The following is a 13,107-nucleotide window of genomic DNA, read 5'->3' as shown; positions in this document are numbered from 1 at the left end:
CGACGTCTTTACTTAGGGCTAGGATACAACTAACTTGACGTAAGGGCTTAAAACTAACTATATTAACGACTAGTTATATTTATCCTACTTTACCTACATTTAATTTAACCTAGTTATATTAGATGGCGCGTCGAGCCTACCGCTGTAGGGATCACGTGGTACAACTGCGTGTACCGGTTATACCTCACAGTATAACGTTGGGAAGACCGCTTCGAGGATTGTTATCGAAGGCCACCAGTTCCCTACACGGACTGCTGGACAGTGATCTTCCCGGACGGAAGGACTATTTAATGGATAAATACACCATCTCTCGATCACTGAATTTATTGTATTACAATCACTGTAGACTATACTCGGCACGTGCGGTAGATAACGGTGAGACGAGCCCAGTATCTGTTCTGGTCTGGTGTTCGAAAACGAATGAATCTCGCTCGACAAAACACGAGCGGCAACGGTTGGTAGCCGGTGCTGCCAACCGCGTTACCAACTGATTGTTGGGGAGCTGCCTAGGGAATCCGAGGTAAAACTCCAGGTTCCCCACACCGCTGCATAGCACAATATTGCCGAAATACTGACCTCTGCCCTCGCATGTTTAGTTCTCGCGTCAATTGCACAACTTTTCGCGTGCTTTCATGGTTCTTCATATTTTAGCGTTCAGGCCCGTTTATAGCATTCCAACGTGTTGTAAAGTGTAACATGTCAAAAGCAAACAGTACATTCGTTTGCAATACATTTACTGAATGAATTCATTTAATAATGCCGGTAGATTTAGGTTTTGTGGAGAAATGTGATGCGTGGCGATTGGAAAGTAGATTTTTTCCAAGTAAAGTTGGTGGGAAACCAGCATGGCTCAATTTGAAAGATATACCTGGGGAGAAAAATCTTCGATGCGAATATTGTCAAGAACCCTGCATATTTTTATGCCAAATTTACGCTCCTTACGAAGACAATGAAACTGCGTTTCATAGAACTATATACGTTTTTATATGCAAAAAACCAGAATGTTGTAAATTGAATGAAAATGGGAACTTGAAAGTTTTCAGATCTCAATTACCAAGAACAAATGAATTTTATTCATCTGAACCACCTGTTGAGGAACCTGATTGGAGGACTGACATCAGTACGTAGTTTTCAAAAATTTTAGATACATTCTAATAAGTTGGTCAATATGTTTTAGATGACTTTTGTCAATTTAAAGTAACTTATATATTACATTAAATGTTCTTAGATATAAACAAATGGGTGAAAACATGTGAGGTGTGTGGAATATATGCATCTAATCACTGTTCTAAATGTAAGCAAATAAATTATTGTTGTCGCATACATCAAGTTTCTGATTGGAAGTCTGGTCACAGGGAATCTTGCGGTACAAATCGGTATGTGATAACGAACAGTAAACATTTATTTCCTGAATATGAAATAATAATAGAAGCAGAGGATGAGAAAGAAGATAACGATGACATTAATTCTGAGAAGGAGAAAGAAGAAATTGAAAAGTATGAAAACATGTTGGAGAACGGTGAAACTGGTACTTTTCAAAACGAAGATGTACAGTCTGAATTGTTAAGCATGGCTAATCAAAAGGAAGATGAAATATTTGCTGAATTTCGATTAACAGTTGACAAGTATCCAGATCAAATTCTAAGGTATACTTACTATCCTAAAAAGAAAAGATTGATGTAATTAAAAACCTGTAATTTCTATGCTTATAGATATGACAGAGGAGGAAAAATTTTATATATATCTGGAGAAAGTAAAATTGATGAGGTACCAAAATGTCTAGAATGTAATCAAGAGAGGCAGTTTGAATTTCAGGTAATATAACATAATATAATAGTAACAATAAAAAATTAAATAAAATTTAAGAATGTAGCAGTAGAAAATAACCCAAGTACAATTTGATAAGCTATAATTAATGAACAAGGATACTTTTCAGATTATGCCGCAATTATTAAATTTTCTTAACTTAGAAGACACTCTTAAATGTATTGACTGGGGCATTCTAACAATATTTACATGTAAAAATTCATGCACATCCAAAAATGGATATAGTGCAGAATATGTGTGGAAACAAGACATCATTGAAACTAATTCAGAATAGAATGGATAACTAGGAAATAACTTTTCTTGTAATGAAATAAGGAAACAATAACTGTAATGGTAAGATAAATAGACATAATATTTACGAAGATAAACTCTTTTTGTTATTTCAAAATAAAATACATACTTGCTTTAACAGTTTCATTTGACTTGAAAACTTATATACAATACAATATTATTTATAAACATATTATTTTAAATAAAACCATCGTTAAATGACTGTTGTATGGTAACTGAATCAAAGGCTGTAAAAGATATGTCAATATGATAGAAAATAATACGTCATTTCGTAAAAACAAAAATCAATTCATAAAATTTTTAAATTTTCTGTTAAATGGAAATGTGATATAATAAAAACTAACTTAACACATATTTAAATCAGTCATATTTTTAAAAAATAATAAAAACTAATAGTATGTTAATAGTATCCAAAATAAACTTAGTGCATGTAAAACATTATTGATTTGTCATAGTTTTCAATATCTGCTTAACAGGTATTTCAATCTATTATGTATACTGATAAATCTTAGATATATTAAAGTAATTATAATTTTTTTGAAGCTATATTACGTAGAAATCGTATTTTGGTATAAAGTAGTTCTTATACTATAGATTTCAGTATTGCTGCACTATCTTGACAATACTGTTTAAAATATTTTAAAGTAATGCTGCCCACACCCCTTGTTATATTGTGAGATAGTAGCAACGGATCTTGTACACAGAATGGTGAATCGATCCGTAAGAATTCAGGTTTACAAGATGTTCTCAAATGCACAATGTAAGGTTGCATTTCAATGGGTAAAAGTAGCAGTGAAAAATTTTTCTTAGCAATTGGAAAGCCCATAAGTGGACATATAATGTAATTTTGATAGTCAAAATTTGCATAATATTCGAAAAATCCCCGTAACAGTCCTGTTATAGTACATCTATGTACACCTTTGCAGTTAGGTAATGCAAATCCAATTTTCCAATCTGAAATGAAATTTTATCAACCTGTTAGATTAAAAACATTATGTAGTACCATTTTCTGTTTTGTTAACTAATAGACATTTTTTACAGATTCAATAAAAATTCATTAATCAATAAAAAAAAGATAAGGAACGTTTCATGTTACATTTAACTTACCACCCACAAATTGAGGGTTATTGTTTTCTTTTATTAAGTCAGCGACACTTGGTAAATGTGAACATATTTGTAGATAAAATATAATAAGCCAATAAAGACCATAATTGATTAGACCATGACCTTCAGGTAAATTGAAAAAAGAAAACCATTTCTTTATAAATAACGTCACTTTTTTGCAAGGTGAACACGCATCGTAATATGATCTAAAAGTTATAATTTATAAAAACAGAGTTGGGACGAAATTATCATATTTTGTTATCAATCAAATTCATGAAATTAAAACAAGACATAGTACCGTAAAAGCTTCGATTTTTCCACGGAAAGACCATCTAGAAATGAAACATCACAGTCTAAGTTTTCTGGTATATATATTAATTTTATTATAGGCACTCGACAGTCTATTAATATTTCTTTTACTTCCCAATCATCGTCTTCGCATACAGCTTTTTCTATGTGTAGAAGTTCTCCTAATACATTATCATTCTTTCCGTAATATTTATTGTCTATAAAACATGTATTATTAATAGTGCTACTCAAAATTTTACAAATTTATGAATTATTTGAAGAATATATTTACCAAAATCAATATATATATCTATATCACTATTTGCAAATCCAATTCCAATCAATTGGGAGCCAAATAAATATGCTCTTGCCATCGGAGAAAATGTTTTTGCTTTCGTTTCTAGAGATTTTCTAACTTTCTCTTGAACATTATTCTTTGTTGAAATTTTCGTTTGATCTAATAAAATTTTCACCGTTTTATCAACTTGTGTTAATAAATCTTGTATACATTTAGGTAGTTCCTCGATCATAAAATCTTTACTTTTTAGCAGATATTTGTGTATTATATCAGAACAGTGGCCCTCATACGAATTTGAATCACTCAACCACAAAGTAGCACAGGGAATACAGAAGTCAAATTTATATTTGTTTAGGTCTTTGTGTTTTTCTACAATATGTTCCATGAATTCTACCTTATATCTTGTATTCTTCTGGCATGTAACACAAGAAAATCTTTGTATACTGTAATATAAATTACTGAAATTTTTCAATATAGAATCAATGTTAGTATTTATGCGTATACAACAGTTTTTATAATTCAGTTTATGCTTTTTGCTTTTAATATGAGTACTAATACTATTGAAATTATTTAGCATGTTAATATCACAAACATAACATTTTGCAGTTTTTTCTGCAATCAACCTCATATATTGTTCTATCAAACCTTTGTTATTGTCATCATTTTGAATCTCAGTAGTATTTGCCTTATGTGTCAATAAACATGTGTGTTCATATAACAAATATAATTCATTTGAAACTTTTGTTTTACAGGCTATACAGAAGTAATTGTCCGTGTCATTTTGAACAATAAATTTCGAATAAAATTTAATGTCATTAATTTTCTCTTCTGTTAAGGTGTACATTTTTTGTTCGAGTTCAAGATATTCTAATTGGTACAATTTGTTTAAACGTTCACTTAATTTATTTTCTTTAGACTTTGCTTTATTGTTATCATTATTCATCATACATGGAGAAATAATATCCAGCATAAGCTGTTTATATACATTCTTTGGAACATTCAAGTCTTTGTCACATGCATTTGAACTTTGGGATTTGTTATCAGTAATAGATATTTTATTAAAAGAATCTATTAATGGTGATATCTTAATATCAGTATAATTCTTATCTTCTTGATCAGATAATACGAGTTTCACTTTCGATAAATGCATATTGCTTTTATAATGTTGAATTAAATTTTTAATACCAGATATTTTTATGCTGCAAATTGAACACTGATAATCAATATTAGTTCTTATGTTACTTAAAAATGAGATGTTTAAACTATTAAAACATAAGAAGCATTTTTCTGTAACAGGTGCAAATGTACTTTCCTTTTTCAAAAAAAGAATATTCAACAAAGGCAAATAGTTTGTATTGAATATATTTTTAATACCATCTGTAGCATTTATATTTTCCGTTATCATGCGTTTCGAAGTATTCCTTAAATAAAGTAAATGATTTTCCTGACTTAAATGTGAAACAATTGAAGAATTTTCCTGTATTATTAAATTGCAGCATATACATTTGTACAAAATTATATCATCTTTGGCATAATTATAAAAATAAGTATTTTTATAAGTTTCTGTGGTAATATGCTCAAGTACATTATTTTCATTAATTATATGACTACATAACTTGCTTATTGTCCATTCTTCATCCTTATCATTCATTTCTTTTCCTATATTGTTAATTATTGGCTTTAAATTAGTATTGACGTTCCTTCCAGAATTTTCTACATTATTTATATCAGCATTGTCCTTTAAATTTATTCCCGGATTCATTGTTGCTAGATTGATGTGGCTCTTTCCTTCAATATGTTGCAAATAATTGTGCATTGAATCCATTTTTCTATTGCATACTACACAAAAAATTGTGTCACATGTAGAAAGTTGTTCACTTTTTTCTGAGCAAATTGGAATCTCAGATCGTTTTAAATCACTTTGTTGCTTCTTTGATTGTTTCAATGCTGCAATGGCTGCAACATGTTGTTTTCCTTTTACATGTGGTAATATGTGATCATGACTTGGCAAAGGGCATTCACATATTTCACATTGAAATTTGCCATCGCAAAGTTTTGTGACATTATCATATAATATATCCTGGTCATTGTTATGAACCTCCCCACCTGCATCTTTTGTTGATTTATTAACTGCATTAACATTTTTATTTATTGTCCATTCTTCATCATTATCATTTATTTGTTTTTCTAAATTGGTAATTATTGGCTTTAAATTAGTATTGACGTTCCTTCCAGAATTTTCTACATTATTTTTATCAGCATTGTCCTTTAAATTTATTGCCGCATTAATTGTTGCTAGATTGATGTGGCTCTTTCCTTCAATATGTTGCAAATAATTATGCATTGAATCCATTTTTCTATTACATACTATACAAAAAATTGTGTCACATGTAGAAAGTTGTTTACTTTTTTCTAAGCAAGTTGGAATCTCAGATAATTTTAAATCACTTTGTTGCTTCTTTGATTGTTTCAATGCTGCATTGGCTGCAACATGTTGTTTTCCTTTTACATGTGGTAATATGTGATCATGACTTGGCAAAGGACATTTACAAATTTCACATTGAAATTTGCCATCGCAAAGTTTTGTAACATTATCATATAATATATCCTGGTCATTGTTATGAACCTCCCCACCTGCATCTTTTGTTGATTTAATAACTGCATTAACATTTTTATTTTCTGTTGATTTAATGACTACATTGACATTTTTATTTTTTGTTTCACCTAAATTTGATTGCATGGTGTTTAGTACTACATATATTGCATTTTTACAGCAACATATTAATGATTTAATATTATTTAAATTTGAACGACTCAAATGAAATAAACTCAAAATTAAACCTCTATTTATGCATTTTCACTTGTTGGCCGTTACAAACTGAATTCAACAATTTTTTTTTCAAAATTTTACGATGTTTCACCGTCGCACCATGTTACAATCATACTATTATTTTCCTTATGTTTTTGTACTCTGACACTTTACTTTGCGCTAAAGTTTTGTAGATTGATATTACCTAAATCGATTTTTAACTAATATATTTTTCATATTTTTCAAATATGAAATAGTAAATTCTGAAATTAATTTATAATATTTTTAATAAATGTTTAAATTATTTTTCCGTCGTAATGCATGCAAAGTTTAAACATTTCATTTTCAAGTAAAATAAAATTTAAGAAGGATTAAAGTTAAAAACTTACAGACATAGTCACTAAAGACATTAATCACTAAATGAAGCTGAAGTAAATTCATACGTAAAGGATATTGAATTCATATCATCCTTATCATAAATGTCTGGGAAGTACAGACTGATTCATATGAACTATGTGGAATCTGATAACAAAACATTATGTATTATATTTCTGAGAATGCCGAGTGGCAGGATTACAAACATTAGGGCTGATTTGGGTTCAAGCTCTTTCATCTTCATGAGAAATCAAAGTTAAAATGCAGTATATGTAAGTAACAATAAATGTTTTTTGTTCTAGATTTCATAACGCAGCTTTGACTGACTGAGGAACCAAATCATTTTACTTTTCCTGCCCTTTCCCTTCAACCAATAGTAGCAAGATAGAGAAAGTTGATCATGAAAGCCCGCTAAAATTCAGAATGTGGGAAAATTACTAGTAGAGTAAAAAAATAATTATTGATATTTGTCAAGTACTCTTATAAGAACTTTCATCATCCATTGTAAATTTCACCAGTGTTATATTAATGTATGCGATATAACTTCAAAATTAAAATTATATTTTGTACTTTAACGTTTCCTGTATTTTTATTGGTAATATGTATCATGATAATATTATGTATAGTACTTGCACATTCCTTACTGTACCAGTTTAGACAACTAGACAAAACGAATAAAATCTCGTCTTTTTCAGGGAAATTATACGATGTTGGAGATTTTATCATGGGGAAAAATCATGGAAATTTTTTTTTAGAACGATAATTTCTAGTAAATTATTTAAAGAATTATTCTCGAAGTGAAGAGATTTGAAATTACATGGAATGATTTATTATACTAACACAAAATAGTCAGAGAAATAATGTAATTGCATACTAAAGTATATATTTGGTGAATTTCATCAAAAGAAACTAACACGAATATTTCACAACCTGGTTATCGTTCCCTGCAAAGCAGATTACTTCAAGTAATTATACGATCTCGAGTTCGATACATATGATATACAATTTAACGTCGGTTCAGTTTTTGTTATCACATTTTAAATTAAATGTTGTTTCTCCTAGTTGCTGTGTATCTAATCAAGTCTTCGGTATAGAATAACGCATCAATTATAAGTAAGTATATGTAATGATTATACAATTTACGAAAAACATTTCTAGGTTAAATGGAACGGATCTTGTTTAATAAAGGGCACAGTTGGTTATAAATATTCAGAAGTTCGTAATAAATTTATCAAGACTGTTGGAGGAATTTAAACGGAAAATATCTACCCTGCGTGAGGTGCTACTACTTTACTATATGCTTCGAATATCACATTTTTCTGACTTTTAAATATATCCATGGCACTCTCTCGGATAAATTGTAAAATCAACTGTACTCTAATCAGAACTACGTAAGCGAAAAAAGACGACGATCCTTCGATGATCGAACGAGATTTATCAAGACACATTATCTAAAGATTATGTAAAATTTTTAATGGTAACAAAGTATGCAGAATTAAAGGTATTCAAACTTTTATTACACAGAAACTTTACTTGTATTGTTTGTATTTTAAAATTGAATTAGAATAATGGAGAAGTTCATAGGAATTCATCAGCTAAAAGGGATACTAAAAAATTTTCCGAGGAATATAAAGTTTTCCTTTGCATATGGATCAGCTGCATTTAAGCAGTTAAGCAATCAGTCCAATAACATGTTGGATCTTATTTTTGTTGTTCGTAATGTAAATCAATGGCATGAAGAAAATTTAAAACTCAATCCAAAACATTATGCTCAACCTTTAAAGTTGTTTGGACATAGGGCAATTGCTAATGTGCAAGAAAATTGGGGAGCTAAACTGTATTATAATACATTAGTTAAGATGGCAGGAGGATATACTATCAAATATGGAGTAATCTCCGAAGTTTCACTGATAGAGGATTTATTAGATTGGAATGACTTATATTTAGCAGGAAGATTACACAAACCGGTCAAAGTATTAGTGGAACCAAATGAGCAGTCTCAACTACCTACAGCTTTAGTACAAAACTTACATTCGGCTGTCCATGCTGCGCTTTTATTATTACCACAACATTTTACAGAAATTGATTTTTATAAGACTATAGCCAGCTTGTCTTACAATGGTGATTTTAGAATGACATTTGGTGAAAACAAAGATAAAATTAACAATATCGTTTTGCCGCAACTAGCACACTTTAGACAATTGTACAATCCAATTTTGCAGCATTTTGAAAATTATGTGGATATTCCAAAGTTAGATCAAATGGCTGTCACCTGCCATCAAGATACAAATCCAGCAACAAAGATACATCACTTGAATCAGTTGCCTAGAACAGTGCAGATTAAACTTGTTAGAGCCTGGTCACAGGGTCCACGATCAAAGGATACAGAAGATTGTTTACGTACAATCGCATACGATCCTGAATGCAGTGAAATATTAGAGGAATGTTTAAAACAAATTGTATGGAGATCCAGTGTCACACAAAGTCTGAAGGGGATCATTACTGCTGGCCTTGTGAAATCTGCTAAGTATAGCGGAACAAAGATAATGAAGATGATACAATCGAGTCCGCAGACTGATTTGCTACCGAAAACGAAGTCGGATCAGAGTAAAGTCAATAAATTAGTAGAGACGGTGAAGAACCAGGCACAGCCGAAGGAAACAGACAAGCGCATAGAGTAGTAATTACCATCCCTTTTAGTTATACTTTAATTCTGTCATATGTACTATTGTTCATACAGCTATTGTTTTCAATAAATTAGTCCAGTTAAATTGTGACTACTTTTTTTTTAGGTATTGATTTAATGCCCTGGCGATTTTAAAATACTGTTACCTAAATGGTCTGCAGTGTTCTTGAGTTTGTTGCTTTTTCTGGCTAGCATAAACGTTAGCGGGCATAAATCAGCTACCGTCTGCCTGCGTCCATTAATCTTATAAAGTATTATATGTATACGCTGCAATGTTACCTCTGTTGAAAATGAAATTTGTGGTACTTTCAGTGACTAATTAAATCTTACGAACAATGGATTCCGATTCTGAAAGTCAAGACAGTGACGAGGGCCGACGATTTCGTTTCGAAGCTACCCGGAAAGATAACGTGCGACCAGAACCGAAGGTTGGGAAACGTGCGAGGTCGAAGCCAGAGTACAAATCCGACCACGATGATGTAGAATACAAAGAGAGGAAAGAGAAGTCGAAGCACGACAGCAGTCGAAGAGAACGCAGGTCCTCAAAAGAGCAAGAAGCCGATGATAAGGACCTCAGACACGTCTCGAAGTACTCCAAGCATAATGTTCACGAGGTGAAAAGCTCTCGACGCGAGAGCAGTAAAGAGGGGAAGGATTATAAAAGCGCGAGGGACGCCAGCACGGATTCCAGAACATTTGCTTTGTCTTCCAAGCAAAAGCTAAGAGACACGAAGCTGCACAGGAACCGGGATAGAAGCGAGCACCGAAAGCACAGATCTCAAGATCGGTCGCACAGTAGGAACGAGGACGACAGGTCTCAGAATGACAAATACAGGAACAAATCGCATGAGAAGTACAGGCACCGGTCTCGCGATAGGAGCTATCAGTCGCACAGGCAGAGATCGTCAGATCACGGCAGATCCCGGGGAGAATTCGAGAAGCATAACTCGCATAAAAGAGCTTTAACGAAAGTGGACACGGACCAACGATTGCAAGAAGTTTCCTCACCCAAGAATGTTGAGCAGAACCGCAGTGACAACGAGCTGCCGACAACGAGAGACTTGTCAGCTGAGAGTCATGAGTACAAAGAGTTAGATCTGTCTGAGTTCGATGTATTGTCGGAGACAGACGAGAACCTGTCCGAAGACTCGGATGCTAAGGACAGGTGTACGTTATCGCGGTACCATAAGAGCAAAACGAAAAAGAGAAATTCGAACGATGACCATGAAAACTCGAGGAAGAGACAAGCGACAGAGAACGAACACTCGGACGGCTCTCCTAAGGTAATTGCGAGGAAGGACGACTCGTCCTATGGTTCCAGCAATAATAATCCTGGTGCCATTTCAGATTCCGCGTTTGGCGCCGCGTCGTCTTTATTAACGGGATCAATCATGGAAGATCACGATAAATGCTCCAAACTGGACGCAACAGAAAAAACAAACGATTTGAACAGTAAAGAGGACAAGTTGAGCTCTGGTGAGACAACTTCCTTGCGCCTTAGTCATCGCAATTCCCCAGAGTCTGCGAAAGCATCGTCTTCTGATGAGGACACAGCTTACGGTCCGATTTTACCACCGCAGTTGACCACAGACCGTGCTAATGATGCCAAACCAGCCAAAAGTCCGAGCTTCATAGGACCTTGCTTGCCGCAGAATTATGTGCGAGATGAGACCGAAAGACTGGAAGCTGATGCGATGGATCATAATGATAAGAATGATTCTGATACCGAGATGATTTTCGGTCCAGCGTTGCCGCCGCATTTGTTAGAACAGAAGCAGAGCAACGGAACTGAAACGAAACTTATAGGTCCTGCTCTTCCAAGCGCAATCAAACCCTCCCACGACGAACAGATAGAACAATCAGACTCCGAGAATGAAGATGCGATCGGTCCGTTACCGGTCGACCATCCTGCGCTACGAAGTAATTACATTTATAGAAAATTGGAGCACAGGGCACAACGAATTAAAAATGAACAAATGAATGAGGTAAGCTTAATTACGATTCTCATTTCGAGATAAAAGAAGATACGTAACGATCGATAACATTTTAGGATAATAGTACTCCGAGTCAGCGAGAAGAATGGATGACAGAATTACCACCAGCACAAATCAGTAATCTGCAACTGGGTCCACGGAAGTTCCGCGTTAGGGCTGGTCCAGACATGTCTGATAGATCATGCTGGACGGATACACCGACTAAGAAAGCTGAGAAACAGAAACAAAAAGTCAGTGGAATATTGTTTTGAGAAAATATTTTACCACATGATTTGACCTATTTTGTAGAACAGTGACAATATAACCATTTTATTGTTTCAGGAAGAAAAAGAGTTCTACGGTTGCCAAAAATCCTCCACAAAATTACCTGAGAAGAGTTTTGTAACTGAAGTCGAAGCCGGGAAAAGCAAAAGACGTGAAAAATCGCTTTTGGAAATGCATCAGAGTAAGCTTCAAAAAAAAAAGAAGGTACTGTGTTTCTTATGGAAGTAAGACACTTTTTTATTATCTAAATGGTAAATAAAATGATTTCAGAAAGAAGAGAAGGAAGCAAAATTGACCGGACAAACTGTTAGGAGACCATTCGACAGGGATGTAGACTTACAGGTGAATAAATTCGATCAGGCTCAAAAGAGTGCTATCATACACAAAGCACGATGCCTCGATGATAGGTTCTCTCGTGGAAAAATTTAAGAAATTTGTAGGAAGTTTAGAAATCTTTACAAGAATTATAAGTTCCGCGAAGCATATATTCGTATTCTGGCTCACTGTAAGCGATATCGCTAATGAGTGCCTTCAACCATGAATAGTTTCAATCGTTTTCCTTTGCGATTGAATCGGATTTCACTTTTGTTCTCTTTTTCGCTTTTTAAACGGTTTACATTGTTCCATTTGTTCGTTGCTCAACCATTTTAGGGATTGTTAACTGTTAACAATATGACATTTCATCCTCTCCAAGCTATCCATTTTCGCATCGTATACATTTTAATGTAAATTCGATCAACGACTCGTGAAGATATATGTAAACGAACACATACATAGTACTTTTTTATTAATTTTGCTGACAATTATTGCAACTCGGACCTGTATTGTGTATATACAATATACTATCGAACTGTATCCTCTGTAAATGATTGTTCTTCACACATGAGCTGTATATATACATGTAACATTTATCTATTGTATCATAAAACATTGTAATTCATGGAAACTATACATGTTAAGCAAAAATACGAAAAATATGAAATCATAAATCACGTACATTTTGTGTACAAACATTAAAGACGATATACGCTTCTCTTTTTTGTTCTTGTGTCACAGACTCAATTTTATCTGTGATAGTTGAAAAAACTATGTCAATGTACTATGTTTATTGTCCAATGTAACAGTTCTGGTTGCATCATGTGTACTTTAAATATACTTTTTAAGAAAATCA

At 33.1% G+C, this 13,107-nt stretch overlaps 4 protein-coding genes across 9 annotated transcripts; 3 read left to right on the top strand and 1 right to left on the bottom strand.

Moving 5' to 3' along the window:
• The first annotated feature begins 526 nt into the window (after window positions 1–526).
• Zfrp8 (Zinc finger protein RP-8) lies at window positions 527–7,517 on the top strand. 4 transcript variants are annotated; one of them, XM_078182366.1, is made up of 6 exons: window positions 527–1,120; window positions 1,229–1,257; window positions 1,356–1,376; window positions 1,477–1,646; window positions 1,713–1,815; window positions 1,937–2,989. In XM_078182366.1, exons 1-6 carry the CDS (start codon window positions 757–759, stop codon window positions 2,099–2,101), a joined length of 852 nt encoding a protein of 283 aa, XP_078038492.1. In that variant the 5' UTR covers window positions 527–756; the 3' UTR covers window positions 2,102–2,989. The 4 variants fall into 4 exon arrangements, 2 of the variants coding, with proteins under 2 accessions (XP_078038492.1, XP_078038490.1); XR_013494189.1 differs by adding an exon at window positions 7,295–7,517 and having other exon boundaries at window positions 1,229–1,646; window positions 1,937–2,160; XR_013494190.1 differs by adding an exon at window positions 3,160–3,344 and having other exon boundaries at window positions 1,229–1,646; window positions 1,937–2,160.
• On the bottom strand, window positions 2,182–7,243 carry LOC144470821 (uncharacterized). Its single transcript, XM_078182363.1, has 5 exons — window positions 7,007–7,243; window positions 3,803–6,880; window positions 3,521–3,728; window positions 3,226–3,428; window positions 2,182–3,072 (listed from the first exon to the last, which is right to left on the bottom strand). The coding sequence occupies exons 2-5, from the start codon at window positions 6,546–6,548 to the stop codon at window positions 2,702–2,704; spliced, it is 3,528 nt and encodes a 1,175-aa protein (XP_078038489.1). The 5' UTR covers window positions 6,549–6,880; window positions 7,007–7,243; the 3' UTR covers window positions 2,182–2,701.
• Window positions 7,518–7,951: 434 nt separating the features above from the next.
• On the top strand, window positions 7,952–9,919 carry LOC144471272 (phosphatidate cytidylyltransferase, mitochondrial). Of its 3 annotated transcripts, none has more exons than XM_078183153.1 (3): window positions 7,952–8,080; window positions 8,151–9,672; window positions 9,785–9,919. In XM_078183153.1, coding segments are annotated over exons 2-3 (1,113 nt in total). In that variant the 5' UTR covers window positions 7,952–8,080; window positions 8,151–8,560; the 3' UTR covers window positions 9,786–9,919. The 3 variants fall into 3 exon arrangements, with proteins under 3 accessions (XP_078039279.1, XP_078039277.1, XP_078039278.1); XM_078183151.1 differs by having other exon boundaries at window positions 9,759–9,897; XM_078183152.1 differs by having other exon boundaries at window positions 7,958–8,105; window positions 8,181–9,672; window positions 9,759–9,897.
• Window positions 9,920–10,012: 93 nt separating this feature from the next.
• On the top strand, window positions 10,013–13,107 carry LOC144471271 (uncharacterized). Its single transcript, XM_078183150.1, has 4 exons — window positions 10,013–11,663; window positions 11,729–11,902; window positions 11,994–12,140; window positions 12,207–13,107. The coding sequence occupies exons 1-4, from the start codon at window positions 10,014–10,016 to the stop codon at window positions 12,363–12,365; spliced, it is 2,130 nt and encodes a 709-aa protein (XP_078039276.1). The 5' UTR covers window position 10,013; the 3' UTR covers window positions 12,366–13,107.

This window comes from Augochlora pura, chromosome 6, assembly GCF_028453695.1.
Source record: "Augochlora pura isolate Apur16 chromosome 6, APUR_v2.2.1, whole genome shotgun sequence".
NCBI classification, from domain to species: Eukaryota; Metazoa; Arthropoda; class Insecta; order Hymenoptera; family Halictidae; genus Augochlora; species Augochlora pura.
Note: the sequence above shows the minus strand (reverse complement) of the source record. Positions and strands in the feature narration are given on the sequence as shown.